General features: G+C 43.3%; 2 protein-coding genes across 2 annotated transcripts in view; one reads left to right on the top strand and one right to left on the bottom strand.

Annotated features, from left to right (window-relative positions):
- The window catches only part of hs6st3b (heparan sulfate 6-O-sulfotransferase 3b), a 40485-nt gene extending 29910 nt beyond the window's left edge, over positions 1–10575 (top strand). Inside the window, exon 2 of the mRNA XM_084689261.1 lies at positions 9792–10575. Coding sequence (XP_084545387.1) covers positions 9792–10575 — 784 coding nt within the window. The remainder of the gene's footprint in view (positions 1–9791) is intronic.
- Positions 10576–14243: 3668 nt separating this feature from the next.
- LOC146233742 (2-oxoglutarate receptor 1) lies at positions 14244–15486 on the bottom strand. The gene has a single exon (XM_084689597.1). It carries the CDS (start codon positions 15421–15423, stop codon positions 14434–14436), a length of 990 nt encoding a protein of 329 aa, XP_084545723.1. The 5' UTR covers positions 15424–15486; the 3' UTR covers positions 14244–14433.
- Positions 15487–17078: the final 1592 nt, after the last annotated feature.

Here is a 17078-nt window from a genome sequence, read left to right as displayed (position 1 = left end):
GGATACATTATGACTCATGTTTGACTCTCTCTTCTAAAGTGACAAAGTCTCATAAGACTGCTGGTGGCGGTGACATCACGTCTTGCCTCTTTTCCTCTGTCTATGTGTCCTAATACTGTATGTGCCCACTGAAATTCATAACATGTCCTCCTCACATGGAAATTACCCTCCAAGAACGAAGGGATGAAGTCTCTTTGGGCTGAATGGCAGTTGCCCTTGTTGTTATTTGCCAGTACAAGCACTTTCAGTTTGCACACCACGTCAAGTGCCATCGCTGCAGCTTCCTGACAAGTCAATGAAAGGGGCTCTCATTCATCTCGTTTCTTCCCAGGTGACACTGACTGTCCCCATTCCGTCACTATCAAAACTCTGAACGAGACGCAGAGCAAATCAAAAACGGCCCATTATGCGCTGCCAGGGAGAGAGCAGATCCCATTAGGGAACGATATCTGTTACAAATAATGCATGTCTCTCCAGTGTTGCGTTCGTGTAGCCTTATAGAGGAGGGCACCGCGGAGCGAATGTAGCGACCACCTCAGAGACCGTGAAACTCTCTCCTCTTCCCGGTTGCAAACCAAGGGCATCCCTGAGTGGAGCAAGGACAGGCCAGCTATGTTCACCGTTTCTCTGCCTCTCAACACCGTGTACGGATCAATTAACTCTTGGGTAATTTACTGTTGTAGCAGAGAAGGCAGAGTGAGTAAAGAGGTTTGGCCGCGCCACTTATGCGGCCACTTATCAGAGCGGATGGGTCTTTGCTGCTCTGTGGTAACGGTAGACACTGTGGGCTTCTAGTATTACAGTTCACAAAGTGACCTAATAAAAGAGAGTTCTCATCAGTCTCAATAACCTTACCGCTGGCGCTATCAATGTCATTTTGCATGGCTGCTGAAATTAAGGCCCGCAGGGATGAGGAAAGTCATTACTAAGGGAGTCATCTTTCTTTCAGCGTCTCTGCACAGGGTCTATGGGAGAGCTCTGTCAGTCTGTCCCCACAAGTACATGCCTGGACATGCAGAAGCTTGAACTAGTAAATCTGTGTGTTTGAAGTCATCAAAGTAAAGGTCATCAAAATGAGTTTGGGGCATTGTCCAATGGCTTTTAAATGTCTTTCATCCACTTAGGGATCTCCTTCCAGCCCACTCAGCAGGTTTCCTTGTCTTAATGCAATTCCCCCCCATATCCCCACCACCCTCCGTACCCCATTTGGGACTTTATTGGACAAGTTTGTGATGTGTAAGCAGATAACAGGTGCACAGCAGCCTCCCGCCAGACTTATCCCCGAAAACAACTCTGTATCACTCTGCCCAGCGTGACGCTTGACTATGACGTCACTTCCGGTGGCATACATTTCATCTGCATGGCAGGAGACTAGGGAAAGAGAGAGAATTGTCTTATCTCACTGTACACTGTCATCAATCAACCAAAGCCCATTCAGAGATGTTATAATAGTTGTCTCCTCAAATGCGCCTCTTATTGCAACTTCAAATAACACGTTGTGCTTTGGCTGCCCCTTGTCACTTGTGAAAAATGCTTGAGGAAATTGATTCACTTTAGGCAGGTAGACAAAATGGTTATGTTAGGATTATGCCCACCTATGCTTCCCAGCCAATATTCTTGCAGTAGTCAACAAAACTATTTGACCTATTTGGAAATGTCCTATAAGCAGTAGGTCTCTATCTATGATATTTCTGTTCGGCTGTGTAGTCCTTTACAGAGGTACATGATATCGTATAGTCATTATTTATACAGCGTTTTTCTAATCCATCTTTCTATATCAGTACTTCCCAGCACATTTTTACACTAGGTAATTTTCTACCTAATTGGGATAAAAAAGCAACTCTGACTTGCATGCGTTTCTATCAATTTATCGTAATGATCCGTTGACTTATATTCAAGACTGTGAAAGCTCAGTCTCATAGTTTCAAGACGCCATTAAGTCCTGATGCATTTATGTATTTTTAATGGAGGAGCTAAATTGACTTCATCCACATTGTTTTTGTGCAAATGAAAACCTTGAAGGCTATGAATGTCAAGTAGATCCTTGGCACAGTGTGTCAGATTAGACCTGCATCAGGGTCCTCTATGATGGCCACAAGTCAGAGCTGAGCATTATTCATCACAGGAAATGGTTTGAATCAACAGAGAAATATTCTACAAAAGAAAGATTGTTGTAAACTATTATAGAAAAACCGCGTGCCGAATGAACAGTTCATAATCACCAGTAGGTTTATGACAGACGTCAGACTTTTTAAACAGCATGGTCAAGTCTTATATCCGGTGCATGTTATCTGTCTGTCTTCAATTGTATCTTCCTTTGGTCATTCAAATTAATATAATCATGGACTAGGTCTGTTACACGGATACCGCTGCTTTTCCTATGACAGGTTTACCTCATTATTTATTAGTCACAGAGAACCAGAGAACACCAGCTGGATTTAACCCATCCGTCAGGAGAGCAGACAGACATTTCTCACTTTAGCGGTATCATAGCAACGCCGTTTCTATATCTATTGTCTAACTATAGTGTTTCTCCGTACAGTTAAAGAAATGCAAGCCTCTAGACTGTATCCTGTAGATTGTGACATCATAGGTGAACAATGAGTTACAGGACTTTGATGGTACACCACATAGTATTGGGTTGATTTCGGATTTCAACAAAACACGAATGACAACTAATGCATGTTACAAGTCAAATTATACGCACATCAAAACACTCAGTGTTCTACCGATTGCTTTAAGGCATGTTTTTATCTTCTCCTGAGTTTGTTGTCAGGTTGGCGTTCATAAAAGCAGTGTTGTGATGTTAATGTTGTGATATAGTGTCGAAAAATGAATTAGTCACGCACAGAGTTGAAGTTCAAAAGGAATCCCATCCTGTCTGTTTCAGCAACCGAGTTACCAAACCTCCTTAGTTTGAATCTATAGTAATCATGTCTTATAATACAGTCTCATGCTGCACAAATTAGCCTAGAGAGAATGAAATTCACTTCAGATATGAAAAATATAACAAGTTTTGTTAGCATGAGTAAACATAAACGGACATTAGTAACTGTTGCTAGGGCTTCCAGACAGTGGTCCTCCACCTGCTTTTAACAACAGAAACTGTAAACTTTTCAGACCACATCTGTCCTTATATACTGCAAGCTCCAACTGACGCAATAATAAAAGATTGCAGCTTCAGCTGGGTGGCACATACATGTCAAGACTATTGCTTCCTTTTTTTCAGAGGAGGCTGGAAAAAGCTGTATGTAATTGCATGTTCTGGTTATTGTGGGGAACTCTGCATCCAAACTGTAACTTCACAGAAAGGAAGATCAAACAGACATATGGTGCAGTACAATAGTATTAGAGGTCATTTAGGAAATAATTTCTAAAAGTTTTCTTTTTTTTTGACATACACAGTGAAAGGAGAGGAGAGAGGAGGAGCGGAGAGCAGAGCAGAGTACCACACAGTAGAGTATACTAGAATCCTCATCAAGTGCTTATCAGTGAGTGCATGTCACATGTGAATGTGAATGCGTTTCATATGTGTCTATGCAAGCATTTCATGTGGATGTGAACTTTCAGTAGTATGAATGTGTGTGAACGTTTCGTATGTGGATGTGTTTCATATGTGTTTGTGTAAGGACAGTCTGTTATTTCTTAAACGGCCCCTCATACATTAGTGGTTTTGGTCATAGATCAAATGAACAGAGTTTATACAGTAGATTCAACCCAATAGATAATACTTAAACATTGGTAGTTTCATATTGACATTTAGATTCAACCATAATGTCAATACAAATATGAATATAATCTGTTAAAGTACAGTACCTCTCCGATCATGCAGCATAAACAAGGGTAGAGTAATTGGAGGCGGGGGCTTAGCATTTAAAAGAGCTGTATTTATACACCAAGCTACAGAGCTGCATTAATACTGAAGTTATTTCTTGGAATTACGCCAACTAATTTTCAGGGGGGGGCGATTCTTACAGGGCAGACAGGAAGTAGCAGAGTAGGGCTTTCGCTCTCAGCCAGGAGAGCAACACCATCCTCCCACCTCATACCCCTCTCTCAGCCAGGAGAGCAACACCATCCTCCCAGCTCATACCTCTCCATCAAGCAGCCTTGTCCTCCTCTCACCCTGTCAGGAAACCGATTCCTTCCTCGGAAGATGGTTTGAAGCCAACACAGTTTGTTTGTCCGATTACAATCTTTACTGACACTTTATTTCTACAAAGTTGTTCTACAAATATGTGCAGTTGTAACCCTGTCAATATTTTCTACAACGTCATTTAAGTACAGTGCAGGATCTAGTTTACTACAAACCCCTAACCTTTATATCATTGTGTAAACGTTACAGCAGGACGTTGGAGGTTTGGCATTGTTACTGCACTGAGAAAAGTTCCCTCAAATTATTTTGCAGTTGTTCTATGGCGTCTTTCACCAATTATTGTGTATGTTTTTGAGCATGATGTGATGTGAATGTGAGTGTGGTGGTTTTTGTTAGCAGGGGATGGGTGTCCTTGCAGGCCCAGAGCTATAGCCGTTTAGCCCTTGGCTGCACCTGGGGCAAATCCGCCGCCCGTAATGCCCTGCGGTTGACTGCTAAGGCTTGACATGATCCGCTACTCAGATGCATGGCTCGCATCACAGCAGAGTGTACACAGCAGTAAGACAATAGAGAATTGTTCTGCTAGGAGGCCTGATGATGTAAGGACTCTAACGAGGCCACCCTAGGTTCAAATACATAGGGATTGGCATCTTGTGTCTCACAATGTAACATTCTATATTGACGAAATACGGTATGTGTTGCCAATTTACTTGTTTTTGATAAATAATAATGCATCCTTTAATAATATGGTTCTGTTTTCTTTCCTGAAAGAACAGTTCTGCATGAAAGTTACAGTAAAATGTTTTGAACTGAGTTGAAGTAAGCGAGCAAACACAACTATGGATTATTAGGATTCAAAGGCTGTGGTAAGACTTAGAAAATGCATGTTTTTAAGCATTTTCTGTCAAAATCGGCGATATTAATAATGAAAAATACAGTAATTGATCTTCCCTCCTCTACATGCTGTGTGTTGTATCTAATACCCTGTCCCTAACCGTCAGCACGGTTGCTTTATTAAGAATTGATTTTTTTCTCTTCTGAAACAGCTTGCAGTGGATCACATTTTCCCTTCTATTGATTTTAGGTAGAACAAGCTGTGATCGCTGGAGAGGTTCGCATGCAGAATGAGACTAAATGTGTTTGTCCCTTTAGAAACAAACCGTCTCTGAGTTCTGCCTACTCTTATCTTTTCATCGGCTGAGCCAGTCATAACCTTCTCAAAGACTTTCTGGGGCATTTACAACCACAGGAGTTACCAGAAATGGAGTGGATGAGAGTTGCCTGTAGTTGATCATCCAACCCTGCTGGTTAGAGAGAGTAGACATGAAGAAACAGATGATAGGAGTTATAGAGATACAGTAAAGAGAAAGAGGGAGGTGGAGTGGAATGAAGGGAGAGATTGACGAGTGAAATCAGAAGCGTGATTAATCCAACAACCTTTAAAGGAAAGGTTGAGTATCCTAAAGGGAATCCTGAAGTCTGTTGGACAAGAAGGAGCAGCTGAGTGCAGGAAAGGGCAGGAGTCAAGCGAGGGGGCACAAGTTTCATCAGCCCCCCCAAAAGAATTCATAAAATTTTTAAAAAAATAATATTTATCTACATTTGTTAATTTCTCTTCCTAAACCCCACTAGAGGACACTATTTAAAACGATATTTTCAAACATTTCTCCTGGGGGAACTTGTCCCCAGACCCCCCTAGTTTTGCTGGGTCACAGGAAAAATATTAGGTTTTATATAGGGGCTTAGCCCCCTCAAAAGTGGGAACCTAGATTCGCCCCTGAGTGATGGTAAGATGATTTACCAAATCTCAAAATAATTTGCTGGCCAGCTCAGTCAAAGTTCAATTTTGCCATATCAATTCATATTTCACAACTCTAAACAGAGCAAACGTTGTCTTTGAATGAAAGGTTTCAGCACAGGTGATTTTTGTGACCCGTTTCACACCGCTAGTTGGAATGTGAACATAAGCTTCTGAAGATCCGAGTGTGTAGCTTCAGAAGCAACGGTTTGAGCGTTTGCCAGGTGAGATGAAAAGCTCAGCGTCGCTACATCATCACAGGCGACTTTTGGAACATTCTAGTGAAGCCCTCTACGTTCATCCTGTTATGCAGTGCATGGCAGGAACCGATGTTGATTAGCCTACATTTAATTACCCGCACAACATGTTCTATTTAGCGCCGACAGTACATGATATTCCCTCGCTAATTCCAGTTGACTGCAATGAGCTAATTGCTAACAATCAATCCCATTGCTGCAATGTGTCTGTAGAGTTGACTAGTTGAGCAAATTGGTTCGAATCTGAAGTGAATTGGTAGGCCTATCTGAGGATATTGCTTTTACAAAGTCAGACGATTGAGTCAGTACTAGGCCTAGCGTAACACGGACTTTCTTTACTTATTTCCTGCAAACGATACCACAACATAGTTTACAGCAAACTTTCTCCAGACTGGACACCATCAGCCCGATCTCCGTTTGTTTTGTTCTCTCCTGTTTAGGAGTCCATCTGAGATATGCTATACCTCCGTACTCCTTCCACACTTGAGTGGCCTGACAAGCTCTCTCGCCCACATCGCAAAGATTGTGTGCTGGGGCTAAATGCACACTGTCCTTTTTGGTAGCAAGCAATCATGGAGGGGCAGTGGGCTGAAATCATGTCATTGAGGTTAATTACAGGCAATTAAGAACCAGTTGGCTGTTCCGCTGACACTGGGTGAGGATGAATAGTTACTGTCTGTTCAGATTGGTGCCTGTGTGTGTCATGGGACGGATGGGAAGAAAGGGGGCGCGTCAGTGTCAATCTTTCTGAAGTGCCAGTGGGAGACGACCCGTTTGTCCTTGACACCAAATCTATACTGTCTTTAGAGTTTTTGAGTTGTAAGTGGACTGATTGTGGTTGTTTAACTCCGCAGCTCAAGCACAGCAGTCACCCCACAATTGTATAGTTTTAAAATTTTATTTTACATGACATAAAAATGTATGGCATATCCACAAAGTAACAGTTTGAAGCAGGAGCACAAACTGGAAAGTTTTATTCAAGTTAAGACCACGCATACAATTCTTAATCAGTCTTCCCTCTCTGTGGCGGTCATCACGTATTATTCTCCATTTGAATCCACATGTTCTCCCCTACCCCCTCCATCTCCCCCTAATGACCGCTCGTTAATCCATGCTCCAGTGGACTTTCACTGCTGAGAATGAGATGAGCAATCTGAAGCTGGCTGAGATGGGCTGTAAGCATCCCATCCATTATCGATCAGTGATTAGCATGCCTCAACTTAAACATGCTTCTTGGGCTGCATGGGTGCCCCAGGAAGGGGTACTTACATGTTTGTCTCTACCCCTGTCTGCTACTCAGGCAGCCTGCACCATCCAACCCACGCATCCAACAGGTAAAAAAAAAAACTTGATGTGCAAAATCCTGGTGTTTGCACAGACGATAACAAGCTAGCTATATCCGTGAGAGGAGAAGCTGGAAGCCTGATGATTAGAAGAGGAAGATGGATGGAAACTTGTAGCTACAGCTAGCCTCCCTCCCTCCCTCCCTCCCTCCCTCCCTCCCTCCCTCCCTCCCTCCCTCCCTCCCTCCCTCCCTCCCTCCCTCCCTCCCTCCCTCCCTCCCTCCCTCCCTCCCTCCCTCCCTCCCTCCCTCCCTCCCTCCCTCCCTCCCTCCCTCCCTCCCTCCCTCCCTCCCTCCCTCCCTCCCTCCCTCCCTCCCTCCCTCCCTCCCTAAGGTACATCTGGAGCAGGCGGGAAGGCTTTCACCTGTCTCCGAGACGTCAAGCGCAGACACTTTGATGCTGATGCGCCGTGACACTGATGGTGCACACGGATGACCTTTGGGTCTGCTGAGCGTGCTCAGACAACACTTGCTGCATGTGTTTATGTCCCACAGACAGGCTAATGAGGATGTGTCTGCAGCGGCGGCATCCTGCCCACTGCTGGACCAGCACGTGCCAGCGTACAGATGCTGCCAGGAGGGCTCTAATCACAGCTTGCTGTCCGGCTCTGCCAGCTCACTGTGGAGGGGAGGGGGAGAGAGAGAGGGTGCTGCCTAGCCTCCCCTGCCCCCTACCATACCACCAGCTTGGCACTAGCACACCAATGATTACGCAGTGGGATTATGCCAGGGTTTAAGTGTGTCTGATGTCTGAGTCGCTGCGCCTTTATCGAACTCCATGGCAATTGGGTAGGGAGAGATTCTGTAGGTTATGATCTGGCTCTGGTGACATCCATGACCTAAACCACTGTATTGTAGTCTTACTGCTACTGTATGGAGGTGGCTAATTGACTAGTGACTGCAGCCCTTTAACAGGGCAACTCAGCAGAGAGCTCAGGAACGTTATGGATGCCGTATGTGTGTGGACAGAGAGTAATCATGACCATGTCGAAATCATATTGCTTTTATTATTCATTGCCGTGGGCTGTTATGTTGCAGATGCGGTGATATGATGCTACATGCTACTACCAGTCAGGCATACGCAGACCAGTGACGATTCAGTGTTCGAGTGAGGGAGCGAGTTTGTTTGTGTAAAGCGTGAGAGAGCACACATTCCTCTAACTGTTTGTATATGTGTGTGTATGTATGTGCTTGTGTGTGTTTGTTTACTGTATAAGAGCGTGAGCGCAGAGCAGCTTTGGAGTCAGTGTGAAATCTCAGCGGTATACCCTTCACTTTATCCGGCCAGTCTGTTCTCTGGGGTCACATCAGAGTGGCGGCCCCATTAAATATTCACTGGCACTCAGAGGACATCACCTTGGGGAAGGCCTGGCCGGCCAACACCTGCCCCAGTCCTGGCTCCCTACCCCAGGCTGCTGGGAGGGTTGGCATACCTGTGGTCCTGGAGCTGGGTGGCTCTCCTTTCAACTAGATCTACCCATTGGCGACAGGCAGGTGTGGTGTTTATGTGAGTTCTAACAGCCGTCAGAGCAAAACACTGACGAGATTCTTTTTGTCTTTAACTTTAGGAGCAGATAGACATGTTGGACAGCAAAACAGTTCATATATTTAAGTATGTACATTGTGTACGCCTACAGTTGTTAGATCGAAAGAGTTCACAGGTTTTGAGAGTTTTTCACACTCTCCAAGATGGATTCCCAGGCTGTTTCCAGCCCAGACTAGAGATGTCACGATTCCAACAGCAGACCTCCAGTAATGTCCTCCCCTTTGAATGTCCTTAAGTTGGCCCTTCAGAAGACTGATGAATTGTAGCGAAGCTTCCTCGTTTGTCTTCCATGCTCAGCAGCTGTCCTTAGGCTTACAAGGATTGAGGAGAAAGTCACTCTCTGGAGGAGAGGCAGTGATGTGTGTAAAAATTATATATATCATTTAATAGCAATTCTCAATAGAAGAAATATCTTCCTTAATAGTGTGGCAGGGATTTTTGACCCACTGATGAGCAAGCACCTAGTCAACGCCTGTACAGATTATTGATAATGATTGATAACTTTCATTTTAATCTTGTAAAAAGGGAAGAACATTTCAACAAAATGACACTTTTCAAACAGCAATATGTTTTTGACTTTTACACTGGACTTTCGCGTCAAGGTCCCTTGGGAGAAAGCCCTCATTTAGCCCAGCAATTAGCATTCAACCTTGAAGTCTGACATATAGAGAAGTCACCATCTGCCACGACAACAGCGAGCTGTGATGTCGCTGTGTTCGTAGCTCTCTGACTGTGTTTGTTTCTGGCCGCAGGAACTTCTACTACATCACCATGCTGCGAGACCCCGTATCCCGCTATCTGAGTGAGTGGAAGCACGTGCAGAGGGGCGCCACCTGGAAGACCTCCTTGCACATGTGCGACGGACGCTCGCCCACCCAGGACGAGCTCCCCACGTGCTACAGCGGCGACGACTGGTCGGGCGTCACCCTGACCCAGTTCATGGACTGCTCCTCCAACCTGGCCAACAACCGTCAGGTGCGCATGCTGGCCGACCTCAGCCTGGTGGGCTGCTACAACCTGTCCTCCATGAACGAGAGCGAGCGCAACCAGATCCTGCTGGGCAGCGCCATGAACAACCTGAAGAACATGGCCTTCTACGGCCTGACGGAGTTCCAGCGCAAGACGCAGTACCTGTTTGAGCGGACGTTCAGCCTGCGCTTCATCGCCGCCTTCACGCAGATCAACAGCACGCGCGCCGCCAACGTGGACCTGAGCGAGGGCGTGCGCAGACGCATCGAGGAGCTCAACTACCTGGACATGCAGCTGTACGAGTACGCCAAGGACCTTTTCCTGCAGCGCTTCCAGTTCACGCGCCAGCGGGAGCACCAGGAGGAGCGCTTGAAGAGGCGCGAGGAGCGGCGCTGGCTCCGGGAGCAGAGGGAGCAGGGCAGGTCCTGGCTCCCCAGGCGCCGGGGAGACGGTGGCCGGGGTGGGATCGGAGGAGGAGGAGGGGACAGGGAGGGGGGTGGAGGTGGGGGTGGCGATGATTTTGCCCCCACAACGGAGGACTATACCAGCCAAGTGGCTCGTTGGTGAACTCGCACCACAGCCCTGACCACACAAGGAGAGAATGGAGCCACAGGGGATAGCACACAGAAACATAACTCTCCATCTCTCTCTCTGTTTTTCTCCCCCTCTCGTTCTTAAGCTCTCTCGGTCTCGATATACTATATCTCTCTCTATCTTTCTCAGCTTCAGTGTGATCCAAGCTCTCTGCTGTAGTTTCTTTTACCGTCATCAAACTGCCAAGTCTGTGGGTCCCACAGCAGCCCTGCCTTGGAGTGCCCTTTGGTGTCTTAACAGTTGTAAATGGATGATTTTAATGGAATCCTTTATAATGGTTGTTCATGTTGCTTCTTTCCTTCCCTGCTTTGATTATTCATTATCATGCAGATTGTGACAACTCTTTAAAGACAGCCAATGAAGCCTGAAGAAGACACAACCAAAAGAAGCTGCTTGTAATGTAACAGTTATTTCATTGGGACGCTTAATGTCACATGGGGTGAATATCAATCAATGTTTTTTCTGTTATAACTGGCAGGAATACATTAGTTCATCAGGAAACAGTATTCAAGTGCTGATTGTTGCATGTCATGTGTCCACACTATATTTGACAAATGGTCTGAGGGCAGTGAATTTCAAACGAAGGGTAAGAGTCAAAGTATATTTATGAAAATACGTTTGTGGTCATTAATGGGTCATGGGTGGTGTGTAAACTGTTGGGTTTTTTCTGCCACCAAATATTGGTCTGAAAAATCTGATCAGATAAATGTCAATCTTTTTCATTAAAATTATACATATTCATTTATTTTGTGCAATATTCTGTATAGAGTGCAGGAACTTGTCATAAGAACTTTTGAACTTTTCCCTTTCCGCTGCTATCTGTGTTTAGAAGGTGAAGTCAATCGTAGACTCACAAAAAGAGGATTACCCACTGAAGCAAATCATTCATATTTTCATTCTGCCCTGCCCTACACCTAAAGTCAGTCAGCTTTCACATCACAAGCACCACAACGGCAGCGGAAAAATATGTTACAACAATTTAAGCCTGATTTTGTAAAGTACGTCTCTCCAGAAAGTATAGATAAAGAGTCCGTAAATACTATGGGTGATGAAAAAGGGCGTTGTGGCTGGCTTGCATCCTGACTGTCAATGAGGTGATCAGCATTCGGCCCTGACTCTACCAGTCGTCACACTGGCTGCTCTGACATGTTTGTGGAGATCAGGCCGGAGACACAGTGTGCTGGCTGGATGCACTGGGGCCAGCAGACTGCCACCTCAGCAGGGCCACGATCAACACTGAACACAGCAGTGGTTTATTAGCCCCCCCACCTTGGAAAATACACATCATTACTGTACATGGAAGTATAATGTTTGTTGTGATTGAACGCTAGGATGTTCTCATGAATGATTGGCAATAAAAGCTGTGTTACAACTTTGACTGTATGGGTCTCTTATGGAAATGGCTGTACAGTATTTACGTAACCAAGGCATGAACACATGGGGACGTCTGCTGCTGTGTGACACTTGTTTTACTCATAATTGCAGGCACTGGAGGTTTTAATCATACAAAGTGTAATACTGTACGTGTTTCATTGTGTCTGAATCTGACCAAAATCTTTGTTGCCATCTGAAATCAACGTTTGAATGTGTGCATGAGTGCATGGGATGAGTGTGGTCATCATTGTTTATTGATAACACTACTGTGTATCATTTCTAATAAAATGACATGGCAGACCCTTTACCTTCAGTAAAGGGTGGAACCTTTACCTTCCATTGTCAAATCAACTTTTTATATGCAAATACCCCCAGGTGCTAGACCAATCTAATTTTTCTCTTACAAGGTTGCACCTCTCACAGAAACTGAGTAATATTCAACTGTTCAAACTCCACTGACAAACACCTGTAAACTATATTTATAGGTATGTGGTGTAAATTAAGTGATGTGACAAAGAATAAGGCATTGTCTCTTTATGTGAAACTGCCACTCCCCAATGGCTGAGACATAACTTGTAGTTACGGAGTGATTTAAATTCAATCTCAACTGCCACTCAATAGAAATACACATCACTAGGACAGCTTGTCTTGTATTTATTTGGCCGTTTTTTCCTGGAAAAAAGGACTTTGTCCAAAGGAAGAAGTCTGTATTTACCACGAAGGCTAGTGGATTGTGCTCAAAGACAGCTTTGTATTCTGTATGTTCCTGTTACATTTATTGTGATGTATGAAAAGAACCGTCTTGATGCTATTTGACTTGTCCTACTTAATCTAAGATTTTCGTGTCAGATCTGCAAAAATGGGAGAATAGTCCTTCAGATATTAGAAATAAATGCATTGAACAAACACCGCAAATTTCTGACTGGGATTATTGTGCTAGAGCTACACCTACAGGCAGGATTTGAAAATAGTTTAAAAGGAATCTTAATGCACAATCCTCAATAAGCCTTGTTGTAGGATTATCATAACATAACTGGTGAAAAAACTTGGCATTTTGAATTTAACTCTGATTAGGTTCTCTATTTACATCAGCATTCTTCCAATAACTAATAGGATTTATAACGTTCGAACAAACAGTATTTTCATCTCATGTAATTCAGCAAAATAAGTAAAGAAATCTTTAGAATGGTCTGTATTATTATACACACTGTACTGTAGTAGGCAATGACCCATCAAGATGACAAGACACGGATTAGATAAGACTGTATACAATAAAATGACTAGGCTTCACACGTAAACATACACCCCCACACAGTCCTGCACATTTTTAACCAAATCTCAGATGTATTCCTCATCTTTGAATGTAAGTGGACAAAATGCTTTTCAATGTGTGTGTAAGTAAGAAGGTAAGTCAAATGTATCTGTAGAGCACCTCTCCCAGATAAAAATCACAAAGAAAGTAAACAAAGAAAACATGACAAACAACCATGTACAGTACTTCTCCCAATTACTTATCCTGGGGGAATTCATAAAATTCCACAGCGATTAATTAATCACTACTAAGACAATATTGACGTCCTTGACTATCCTGAGAGCTGTTAACTTGCCAGATACTTCCTTACAGGAATGCTTCCTCGTGATTTGGCCTGTATTCAGACCCTGACATGACTGAGCCTGCAGGCCTAACATACAGTTATTTAGTTTTAAGTAGATACCGTACCCACAGCCACACACAAAACAGTTTAGTGTTGTCTGATTGCCAGTGTACTGTATCATCTACATCACACCACCAACTGCCATCCCCTCTTTTCCAGTCCTTGGATCGCTGACTCAGGCCAAAAGACTGGGACTACAGCATGTCATTTTCACCCACATGGTGCAATTTCTATTATCCCAGAAGTAAAACAGCAGGAAGTGGGTAATGACTTGAAAGAGACAAGACTTTCCTCCTCAGCCATTTTCTGCTGTGTAAGCGTTTGGAGCTTCAAATATTCCTCATCTTTCATGCCAGCCAAATTAATAGGAAAGATATGACAGATTGTCTGCATGAATTATGAGTGGATTTACCTGCGTCAAAGTTGTATTATGTAAAAGTTGTTAATTGATTAAAATTGAAACAAGGGGTTTTCCTAATTAAGAAACATGAAATTGCAAATAACTGTTACGACAAAAATTTTACTTTAACTGAAGTATGTTTATCACAATAATTACATCATTTTACAATCATGATTAATATTGCAAACAATAAAGAAATTAAGTAATCTGGAAAGAAACACTCTCTATGGGATTTCCCTTTCACAGAGAAATCTACATCTTTGAAGGAAGCAACATTTAGACATTTAGAAAAGTCAAACAAGGCAGTAACATAAAGAGGTGTATGAAACAACACCCAAAGTCAGTACAAGTGCATTTTTTTGTAAATAAGCAAAGCTGACATTTACCAAAAAATAAAAATATCTATTTCAGATTTACAAGGCAAGCCCTTGAGATGCTGTTGATGTTTGGTTTGCCAATGGATGTCCTGGTGAAACTTGGCCTCCACTGAAGGAGATCTAGCAAGGCCTGTTGGAATCTATCCCCAGCCAGGGTGTACAGAGCCAGGTTAAAGAAGGTGTTGAGGCCTGCCAGAGGCCTGGAGATGATGTAGGCAGCATTGACCCCCTTTTCCAGAATGCAAGACACGGAGCCCAGAGTCCTGGTGTACAGCCGTAAGCAGCGCAGGATGTGGTAGGGCATGAAGCATAGAACGAACACCACTAGGATCATCACTGTCAGCTTGCGGGCTCGCACCCGGCCAGACTGGCCGTTGTGAGGCCCTGCTTTCAGCTCCCTGGCAATGCAGATGTAACTCCAGGACACCACCACCAAGGGAAGCAGATAGCCCAGCACTGTGAGCAACCAGCCATACAACCACACGGTCTCTGCCGGATCGTTACTGGCAAAGTCAAGGCATACTGTCCTGTTGTCCTTTTTTTCCACAGTGACCATGGTGAGCATGGGAGAGATCTCCGCCAGAGAGACGAGCCAGACCGCCAGGCAGGCAAGGATGCCCCAGCTCTTCCTCTGTACCTGGGCCGCCCTCAGAGGGTGCAGCACCACCACGTAGCGGAACACACTCAGACAGGTGAGAAAGAGGATGCTGCCATACAGGTTGAAGTGGAAGCTGAACCGGACAAATTTGCACACAATCTCATGCATGACCCACTCGCCAGAGATGTAGTTGTGAATCAGGAGCGGCATGCTGCTGGCATAGAGGAGGTCAGCTATGGCTAGATTTACCATGATGATGCTACTGCTCTTCCATGGACGCAACTTCACCAGGTAAATGGTGATTGAGATGATGTTCCCCACAAGTCCCACTACACAGATGATACTGTACATCACAGGCAGGTAGTATGACTTTAACGACTCACCAACTGACGTGCAGCTGTTTTTTTCTTGACTCATGGTTGCGTAGAGTGACACGAGTAACACCTAGAAAGACAATTCACAGCTAAACGGAACTCTGTCTTCAGGTGTCATGAGATATCAGGGTTTATTCATCATGTTTCTGTGGACAACGTGAATTAATTATTGTCATTTATAATAAATCAACCAACAATAAAATGATTGTAAATAAAGTATTACTTTTCTTTCAAACATTTCCCTTCACTGACAGCAAAATGTAGTTCTGCATAAGTACTCTTACCATAAACTGCAAAGCTGTTCCTTGGTGCGTCTCCTCTGGATTCGAATCTTCTGGATACTAGTTTGTTTTCTCAGCAGGAACCAGAGTAAATAGCATCTCAGACCCTCCCACCAACATCAAGTACGAACACCCAGGAAGGACAGCACATTACTAAACCATTTTCAATTCAAAATATATTATTTAGAGAAACATTTTTCCTATTGGAGTCATTTGAAAAAGAAAATATTCATGAAAATGTTTTCAGACTAAGAAGATACAGCAGAGTTTAGAGTGATGTTTTCAAGAGTGCACTCCAAAAAGTGTGTTTGTTGTGTGTCAAATTACAATATAATATGCAGTATTCTTTGAACCCAATATAAATGTAGTCTATGAAATTGAATACTTATCATTGTTTATGTTTTTATCAGCACTACCCGTAGGTCATCATACTAAAAACATTTCTCACTAGTTCCTGGTTGAAGTCTCCAACAGTAGGGAAGACTGTTGTTACTGTTTAACTGATGACTCCACGTATAAACACTTTATGTCTCAACATTTCCTGATCGTCATAAGAACATGTATTGTCAAATGCTGTGTACCACCTCTGCCACTGTTCAGTGAAATAAATACAAGAGCTGAACATATTTTAATATAAAATAATTATGCACAGTGGCTTTAAAATACTTTGTACAGTCAGTGAATTTGAATAGTTCTATAATTTATTTTAAAGAAAGTCTGACATCTAGTGGTCATCTAAGGGCCTTCTCACATTTTTGTGAACAAATGGGAACAGTTTAATCACATACATTTTGAGGATTTCAGCTTTTCAACACACCATTGGGGAAAGTTTTAAACAAACTTAATTAAGGTATTTACAGAACTTCACCACTTATAATAATAATAATAATAACATTATTGAACAAACCGTGGTATGTTTACTGACAAATCTATGCTATATTATTGAAACCTGAATTGTAGTGTCATTCAAGAAGGTTATTTTATACTGAAAATATTATGACATCTGCAGTGTTGAAATATCCATGCTATTTAACTTCCCTTTACTATTGTGAAACCAAACAACCTGGAACAAAACATTCACATTCATATTTGTTTCAGTCTGGTGTTATGAATCTTGTGATCAGATGACTTTGAAAAACCCTGGCTTGAAGCACCCTGATTTTAAACGCTATTCCTTTGGAGCATTTAAGACTTTCAGCTTTTTTTACAACCACTAGATGGCATCTAACCAATTCTCAAAAACAAAATGTCCACAATGTGATTTTTTTTTATCCTTAACCTTATTTTAGATTTCATGTAGTTAGTGAGAGTTTCCAAGGCAACTAAAGTGAAAATTCAATCAAAGGCTATAGGCTTGGTGTCAATCACAGCATTATTACTGTTGAAGAGAGAGCTTGAAGGTTGCTGCAGGCCTGCA

The sequence above is a fragment of the Hypomesus nipponensis genome, chromosome 23, assembly GCF_054491055.1.
Source record: "Hypomesus nipponensis isolate SF chromosome 23, ASM5449105v1, whole genome shotgun sequence".
Lineage (NCBI taxonomy): Eukaryota > Metazoa > Chordata > Actinopteri > Osmeriformes > Osmeridae > Hypomesus > Hypomesus nipponensis.
The sequence above is the reverse complement of the archived record's forward strand: the minus strand, read 5'-3'. Positions and strand labels throughout refer to the sequence as shown.

Bases quoted from the DNA above. Each gene is read 5' to 3' on its own strand.
- LOC146233742 (XM_084689597.1), bottom strand. From the start codon at position 15,423: ATGAGTCAAGAAAAAAACAGCTGCACGTCAGTTGGTGAGTCGTTAAAG.